The 9,695-nt window shown below is 33.3% G+C and overlaps 1 protein-coding gene across 1 annotated transcript; it reads right to left on the reverse strand.

Moving 5' to 3' along the window:
• Positions 1–3,577: 3,577 nt before the first annotated feature.
• On the reverse strand, positions 3,578–8,474 carry LOC107956162 (trafficking protein particle complex subunit 4). Its single transcript, XM_041096856.1, has 3 exons — positions 8,385–8,474; positions 4,520–4,688; positions 3,578–3,774 (listed from the first exon to the last, which is right to left on the reverse strand). The coding sequence occupies exons 1-3, from the start codon at positions 8,472–8,474 to the stop codon at positions 3,578–3,580; spliced, it is 456 nt and encodes a 151-aa protein (XP_040952790.1).
• Between the last annotated feature and the right edge of the window lie 1,221 nt (positions 8,475–9,695).

A 9,695-nucleotide genomic window follows, 5' to 3' on the forward strand; every position in this document is an offset into this window, starting at 1 on the left:
GCTAAATGTTTAACTTGTCAGTGAGTTAAGGCAGAACATCAAGTTCCCACCGGATTACTTCAACCTAATTCTATTCTTGAATGGAAATGGGATTGCATCACGATGGATTTTGTAACGGGGTTACCTTTATCGGCAAGTAAGAAAAATGTTGTTTGGGTGATTGTTGATTGACTTACAAAATCAGCTTATTTCATTGCAGTTAGGACTGATTAGTCACTTCAAAAGCTTGCTAAAGTTTATATTCAAGAAATTGTGAGATTGTACGGTGTTCCTATGTCGATAATCTCTGATCGGGATCCGCGGTTTACTTCGAGATTTTTGAAATAGTTGCATGAATCTCTTGGTACGTGACTTAATTTTAGCACAGCTTTTCATCCGCAGACTGATGGTTAATCTGAGCGAGTTATTCAGATTTTGGAAGACATGCTTCGTGCTTGTGTTATTGATTTTGAATCAGGTTAGGAGTGTTACTTACTTTTGGCCGAATTTGTATACAATAATAGTTTTCAATCGAGTATTCAAATGGCTCTGTATGAAGCTTTATATGGACGTAGATGTTGATCACCTATTTGTTGGATGGAATTGAGTGAAAGAAAAATGATCGGACCGAAAGTAATTCAAGAAACGGAAGATATTGTTAAGAAAATTTGAGATAGATTGAATACAGCTTTTGACAAACAGAAATCATGCGCAGATTTGAAACGTCGAGATATTGAATATTCTGTTAGAGATAAAGTATTTCTTAAAGTTTTGCATTGAAAGAAAATTTTGAAATTTGGCTGAAAAGGGAAACTGTGTCCTCGTTTTATTGGACTATATGAGATTATGAAAAAAGTGGGACTAGTTGCATATCGTTTGGTTTTGCCTGCAGAATAACAAAAAATTCATGATGTTTTTCATGTTTCAATGCTTAGAAGATATCGACCGGATCCATCTCATATTATTTCGACGGAAGATCTTGATATTCAACCTGATTTATCATATGAAGAAGAGCCAATTGAGATTTTGGCATGTGAGGTGAAAGAGTTCCGTAATAAGCGAGTACCGTTAGCGAAAATATTATGGCGTAGTCATAGAGTTGAAGAAGAACTTGGGAACCAGAAGAAACTATGATATCTCAGTACCCCCACCTCTTTTCAGGTAAATTTCGAGGACAAAATTTATTAAAGGGGAGAATTGTAACGACCCCATAGTCACGGGTGTCGAAAAGTGTATTTTTGGGACTCCGTTTTCAAAAAACGAACTCGTAAATATTTTTATATTTATTAAAAATATTTACAAAGTTAGTTGTGTAGTTAATTATGTTTTGGTTAGGTGAATTGCATGAAATAAGAGTAATTAGGTATAAGGACTAAATTGCATAAAGGGTGAAAGTTAACTTATAAATTAAAGAATAATTGAAGGGACTAAATAAGCAATTATTCCAATTACATTAAATGAGGTGGCATAAGTGAAATTATTATAAAAATTTAAATAAAAAATATAAATATTATAATATTTACTTAAGTATTAAGTATATATTATATTATAATGATAAAATAAAAGAAAAAGAAAGAAAGAAACAGAGAAGCAAAAATGAAAAAGAAAAAGAGAAAGAAAGAAAGGAGAAAGCAAGGCTTAGGGTTTTCAATTGTTCAAAGCTCAATTGCTAACATCGTACCAGAACCCTCGACTAAAAAGGTGAAAGATAAAGTCGACGAGACAACATTCCAACCGCAATATTGTACACGGAAGGACCCGTCATTCGTAGTCCAACCTGACATGCACATCCGTCGGGTGGAGGTTCCTCTCAAGGACACGTCTCGAGAAAAGGGAAGGCTTCAATGGAGGGGGAAATCGACCCACTTTGAGGATTCTAACAATTAATAAACTTTTTAATTATTTTTGGATTGTATACAATTAATTAGAATTATTTTTATTTTATTGTTTTAGGAGTAGGATTAACAATAGATTTATATTTTTTTGTTTCAAATTTTTTATGTAAGAACCTCATGTGAAAGAAGCACGACATTTTTGGAGCTTTAAATGAGCAAGGAAGGAAGCACCCACCATAAAGACTATGATAATGTCACGATTAATCGGGTAACTTCATTTATTATCTATTTAAGGGATGCATGTTAGGGACAATGTGCTATCTAAAGTGTGGGGAAGTAACATAGGAAATTTTGCTTTTATTTTTATGTTTTTATTTTATTTTTCTAGTCAAAATGTGCTTGAGCTTGTAGAAATACAAGTGATTGGTTAAGAGCATGTATATAGGTTGATTGTATTTACAAGAAATTTGGCATGATAATGAATGATCTTAAATTTTTAGTTATTAGAATAATAAGTTCTATATATTACACTGTAAGTATGCATTAAGTAATTGAATGTACAAAATGACATAGAAAATATAGGAAAACAAGCATGCTAGTATGTATGATAAATGATTAAAGTTCTGCTTACTTGATTGGTTAAATTTGTGAATATTGAGATACTTAGGGCACGTTTGGTTCGCTATAATGGAATAGAGCTGTAATGGAATAGAACTGTAATAGTAATTCAATTGTTTGGTTGAATGGAATGGAATAGAACTGTAATAGTATTCTTGTGTTTGGTTGAATGGGATGATGTTGTAATAGCATAAGGAAAAAAACTAAAATGACTAGAATACCCTTAGCAGAAATTTTTTTAGGTAGATGATTATTGTTATTGTTATTAAATTTTAATAAGATTATTAATATAAATAATTTAATAAAAATAATAAATAATTTAACCATATTTTAACAATTATTATTAAATATAAATTAATAAAATAATATAAAATTTAATAAAATTCTTAATATAATTATTATATGAATTAAAAAATCATAATATATAATACTATAAAATAATATATAATTTAATAAAAAATTCTTAAATATATGTTTATGTTTTTATGAAAATGATATTGAGCTTAGCATATGGTCTTTGCATGCCAATGTAACTAAGCTCATTTGAAACTGTGTAAGAATCCTTATTTTGTTACAATCCATATGGTATTTTGTGATGCATGTCTTATTGTCTTTTCAAAGCTATTTATTAAGACCATATTCTTCTTTCCAAACTCTTATCGAAATTTGCCCGTCAATTGTTTGTCTATCTAATTTCAAAAACATTGAAAACCAACTATTATCATAAACAACCAAGCAAATTAAATGCAACTTTTTTTTTAAATTTTGAATACAGGAGAGATTTCACGTACAATATCTTTCTCGTTGAATGAATGCAAATGATTCACTATGAATGTTTCATTCATAGGATCTCCCCTGCTGTAACTTCTTCTTAGATAAATATTGAAAAACAATAGCAAACAAATAATTGGGGAGCGTGCCTCTAAAAGGATTTTTTCATTAATTTTATAAATGTTAATTGAGAGAAACAACTCCAGAAATCATTATATGTTGTAAATGATTCAGCACTTATAAGCTAAACAAAGGAGCTTGATGATATCCCAATACACAGGTTGATACAAACTTGATAGCAATCTTCCATCAAAAGTGTACGGATGAAGATAAGAGATGGTGACATTTTGGTAAGATAAAGGTTCCAGGACAGCCTATCGCCCCAAAAGCGCAACACGATCCTTCTGTACTGTCTGTGTCAGGTTGATGTCAAAGACTTCGCATCGTATAGGCATCTTCATCTCATAGAAGGGGTTCTTCAAAACATAATCTATGTAGAGCTTATAAACAACTTTCAAGAGAGCCTCCATGTGCCGTGTCCCAAGTTTGCAAACTACAAAGAACTTTGTCCCTGCAAATCATAACATGCATATTTTCAAAATCAACAGTGTAGAGAACATAATGCCTAGTTGTCTACAAAATCATGGTTTCAGAAAACATGCACATGAGACTACCTCCCAAACAACCCATGTCTGGAAAATGCCATTCCATGTCAAATGCAAGAACAAGAGATTTATTTAGCACAAATTTTCAGGACTAACAAGGAGAAATAAGTAAACCACCCTTCAAGTTTGTCAATTTTCTGATAATATGGTCTCAAGTGTTATACTTATCATTAATGGCACAATTAGACTAACAAATATTTTGATACTATCATCCTATCTTCAAGTTGAAGCATAAAAAACTACTCGACAACCATTGAATACAAAGTATTTCATTGCCAACAGTTCTCGTTTCGTAGTTTCAGCTTCGAGAAAGTGTAAAAGCAAGCATTGCCAACTGCGTCCATAACAAATTATTCAAGCTTCCTATATTTATAAAAAAATAAATTTCCAGAAAGTTTCATTTTCTATTCATCATCTTACATGATATGAACTCCCAATATTCGTATTTTAAGCAGGAAAAGGGCAAGATTAATTTCCTTAATCGAATCAACGAACATCCAAATGATGGCTGACCAATCCTAGTCTTCAACTTTCAGTCAACCGAGTGGGAAAATCAGATCTGCAAATCAGTTTTCTCCAATTCTACTTTTGCACTTCAAATTTCCCCAGTATTCAAAATAGTACAATTGATATTTTTAAACAAAAAATTACCAGTAAGAGATTGAAAACAATGGAGATCAAATGTATTAGCTTCAAGTAGCTCAATTTCAGAACAACCAGTGGTAGGCGATAGCTGCTGTGAGATAGCGTGCATCGAATGCCATAGACTAGCCACTCTCAAGCTATCATTCGTATCCATGCACCCTTTGGATCCATAATCCTTCAGAAAAAGAAAAACTTTACCAAAGGGTTTCAAAGAAATGGATAAAGCAACCAAAATTATAAATAATAATACAGCATAAAACAACCAAATTGATAAGAATTCAAAAAATAATAAATTAAAAAAACATATATATTAGGGTATAAGGGAAAGGGAGAGAATATTTGAAGGGAGAAAACTTACATATAGGTGAAAAAAAGAAAAGAAGAAAGAAAGGATTCTCACATTTCTATTGAGAAGGAAAAAGAAAAGGATGAAATCAAAATCAAAGGGGTTGTTGGAGGTGGATTTAGAGATAACTGGAACAGAACGATGGCATACACACTATACTTAGCCCAAGCTCTTTCCCTTATATCTTCCTTTTACTGTAAATAAGGAGGTTCAACTAGAAGGAAGATGAAGATGAAATGGCGAATGGATGCTTGATTTGTCGTCAATTAAGAAGAAATCTAGTGAGGGTAATGTCGAGGAAGAAATCTGGTGAAAGTGAAAACAATGAAGAAGAAATCTGGTGAAAGAGAAGATATGAGTTGGGGATTTCAGATTGTGAGAAAGAGAGGAGAATGGTGAGGGTAAAATTGAAACCTTTCTCTAATTTGTTATTCCACCCATTCCTTGAATCACCATTCAGTAGGGGGAGGACGGAATGGTTTGATAGATTTTCATGCTGAATAATCCCGTAACGAATATGGCTGTAATAATTATTCCATCCAACCAAATGTTGGTTTGGTGGTCGGCCTACCGAATTGGGGGGAATTTATTCCTATTCCCCCAACCAAACATGCTGTTAGGGATGACCTAAAGCTTTGCTTGGTATAACCCAGGACCAAAAAGCTAACCTTATTCATCAATCCTTAGTACCTATTTTGAGCCACAAAACACTTCTTAATGAACCTTCATACAAAACCCAAGCAAAAATATAAATTTCTACTTACCCTTTTTCTTTGGTCCCTGAAATGCACGAATTCAGATGTCTGGCCATACGTATTGAGGGATAGATAGATACATCATGACAATTTTGTAAAAATTAGAGTGAAATAGGAAGAACCAGTGTGATATAGTGATTATAGGTTTAGCCAAAATGTACAAAATAAGAGAAAAATTTAGAAAAAGTTAAAACGAGTGAAAAAATACGTAAGAAATAAAAAAAAGCATTGTGAGTGAGATGTGTTGAACAAGTCAAATGTGAAAAAGTCACAAAGTTAGAAAACTCAGTCATTAGTGTACAAAAACTCGTGAGCTAGCCGTAGTTACTTTATCATGTTGTGACTTCTTACATGGAGAAATAAGGAAGGTGAGAGAAAGAGAAATAAGGCAGTAAACGAGCAAGGGTTATTAAAGGGGAGAATAGGGAATAATACGATGTGTCAAACTACTTTCATGCTTGAAAATATTTTGATACTTCTTGTTTTTGAATTCCATACCAGTCCTAAGCCTCAGAATGATACAAGCCAAAACACTCTATGTGATCTAGGTAGATTTATTCATGAATTGACATTATATTGAGTAATTACAACAATGACTATTTGTATTCTGCTAGGATAATCAAATTACCAGTATGATTTATTGAGGGATCTGTATATTGGAGGACCTTACTGTTTGTATACTTTGTAATATACTAAACTTAAGTGTTTGAAACTGAAAATGGTAAGTTGTTTATATATCATGCCAGAATTTCATGTACGTATGATTTTTCCTATTTATGTGTTCCAAAACCTGTCATTGTCTCATATTTGTTCAAGAGTCATATTTTATTTTAGCTTTTCTATTTTCTTTGCTTGAGGACAAGCATTGACTTAAATGTGGGGGAGTTTGATCTGCCACAAATTGTTTTAGTAGATTAAACTAGTTTTCGTACTTAAGGAGCTTGAATATAAGAAATTTTATTATGTTCTATTTAGTTTTTCAATTTTAGTTTTCAATTAATAAAAAGTGTGGTTTGAGCCGTTTATATGACCTTAAAGGACAAAGTAGGCCTAAGGGAAGACTAATGTGTTTAGTGAGTGTGTAGGACACCATTAAAAGGCATGAGAACTTGAGATTGGTCACCATGTTGCAGCACAGAGGTTCGATGTCGCAACATCATGAGCAAGAACCCAAAATACCAAGTCTACCTTTGGTGTCGCGACATAGATAAAGGATATCACAACACAACCCTGAACTCACTAAGTATACTTAAGGACACCACCTCAATTCTATATTAATTAGATCTATTTAAGTTTAGGTTAATATTAATTTAAGATGAGGAATTAAACAACAAATGCTTTAAGGTAATCTGGGTCAAAACTCACAAAGTTCATTTGAACTTAAAAATGTTTGTTTATGTTTCAAGTTTCGCTTTAAGAGTGGGTACGCCAGGAGGGACCAAGCCACGATTGTGCCAAGGGGAATTCGGGTTGCGTCATTATGCATATAAAGGGTACTGTAGGAGCATGGCACATAGTACACTATGCCATGAAGAGTCTATTGTAACATCAAATATTCAGATCCGGTGTTTCGGGTCAGGTAGAAGGTGTTACATTTAAACAACTAGGGAAAAATCACGAAATAGGGTCACACAGTCGTGTGCCTAGACCATGTTAAAAATTGAGACTGTGTAAGCTGGAGTCACATGGCCATGTATCCATCTTTATTCATGTTATAGCTAAAATGCCATCAGCATGGACTTGAGCTTGCTCCCTTCACACCATCCTTGAGTCATCCCTTGATCTTGCAATCAAGGAAAAACACTCGTAAGTTCGAATGAACTTAGTGAAAATATGTACAACAGTGTTTGTAAATGACTCTTGAAGTCTCAGATAATAAATAATTATTGCACATAATTAAACTCCCTGGGTAACATAGAAGGTTTTGCAATTCAATTGGCTTAGACGACGATATACGTTCTTATGGAATATATAATTAGCGGATATATTAGTGGTGGATTTATAAGTATTCATATGCTTTTGATAACCACTTTTTAAGACTATATTTCGTTAAGATTTATTTCAACATCTTGTTCTAACTTGTTGGTTGTCTCATTAAAGATAGCCACGCAAGTAGATGTGCAGATTTTCAACAACTTTGGCAAACTTGCAAGCAGTTCTCCAAGAAGGCAGACTCTCACCTTGATTCCGCATCAAATCCAAACTCAACTTATTGTATTATCCGGATGTCCATTTCCTTATGACCTAGCTTGTGCATACTCCATTTTAAAGGAAAACCCATTTACTTCGAATAGAAGATTTGAATGATAGTTTAAACACCAGTCTTTCTTTGCAAAATTGTACTTGTAAGATAGTTCTACTGGACTTTCCCTCTTCAAGATAGTCTGAAACAGATAATCTAGCAACAAATAGTCCTCCTCATTAGATTGTATAAGCTGAACTTCCCAACACTAGATAGTCTTAACGGACATCCCCTTCATTCATTAGTCTTTAGCAAACATTCTACATAAGGTAGTATTTGGCGGGTTTCCCTTTTCTGGCGACTTCTTTTCCTAGAACACATAGAAATATAGTCTAGAAAACTGCCTTGCTTCCTTAGAACCAATGTTGGCTTAATGGCTATCTCCAGCGGATTCTTAATGGTGGATACATATTTGAAATATCTTGAAGAAAAAAAATTCCCTTTTCCCATATATATCCACATGCAAGACGCTTTCACATATTCCTCTTGCCTTCGCGTCTTGGCTAGATTTCTTATCAGTACACTCACCAGCATTCCCTTACGTGCCATAACCGTTATGATAGAATTTTCATCACGCGAGTCATACAATGGTTTCCTCATATATGCCCTGATGGACATTCTTGTTTACTATCTTGACGGACTCCATTTTTGCCATAAGACAAATCTGTCCTCCACTGGATCATGCCATGGCTAGCCGAGAACTTTTGACTTTGAAGACCATTTTCATGGTATTACTCCGTAAAGCTGATCTACCACAATTCGTTGTGGAAAATTAAGGGCTTTTCGGCACTTAACGAGCTTATTGTCAAGTATTTTTATCTGTTTTTATATCATTTTTTTATTTTTAGTATCTTAAATTTAAGTTATGCTATGACCTAATGGGCCACGATGGGCCTAGGGATGATCTAACGACTCTATCTAGTGTGTAGGACACTATTTCTTTATGGTTTCCATTTGCAATCAGAGTGACCTTTGTGACTATTAAAGGAAACTTCGCTTCTGGGCACAAATCGATACTGAAACATATTTATTTTCTTATTCCCTTCTTTTATTTAATTTTCTACTTTGTATGTTAAATATGAGTTTAGGGATTATTGCATTTAGATCCATGAGAAGCTAATTTCCTTAAAGAGATTAACGAATGGATGTGTAACTAATTAATAAATGAATTATGGTTTAAATATGAGTTAGTTGGTTTAAGTTATGTGTGATTAAACCCTAGGAAGTGATGCTCTTAGAAAGTCATTTAAGATAAACGAGACAAAGGATAAAAATAATAATGTTATCTCAAATAATCAAACCAAAATTACCAAGAGGGGGTGAATGGACTTTTAAAAATTTGTAAAAGCTAGAGAGAAAGGATAAAAAAATTTGACACAAGAATTTAGAGTGGTTCGGCCCAATTGCCTACTCCACTACCTTAGCTTTTCACTACTAATAATTTCTCCAAATTCACTAATTTCATAACCTTTAAGGATAAGGTTTAACCTTATAAACTCCCTTAAGTTTTCTACCCAAACCTTAAGATACAAACCCTCTCAAAGAGATACAAATAAGCAAACAAAGAAATAATCCTTACAAGATCAATGTGTTTGCAAATTAAGCTCAATTACAATAAAGAAATACTTGAGCAAATAGAATGGAAATAAAGCTCACAAGTGTATGAAAGAAAAGTCTAGATGTCACACCCCAGGTCAGGCGAGTTCAAGGATAAGGCGTATAATAGTGAAAGAATCTATGTTTGGTGGGTTATAATTCACCCATTTGTTTCTTGTGGCGTATACTTGTGGGTGCATAGTATACATCGAGTAATTTAGTGGAAATTTTCTGTTAGATTAT

The sequence above is a fragment of the Gossypium hirsutum genome, chromosome D07, assembly GCF_007990345.1.
Source record: "Gossypium hirsutum isolate 1008001.06 chromosome D07, Gossypium_hirsutum_v2.1, whole genome shotgun sequence".
Classification (NCBI taxonomy): Eukaryota; Viridiplantae; Streptophyta; class Magnoliopsida; order Malvales; family Malvaceae; genus Gossypium; species Gossypium hirsutum.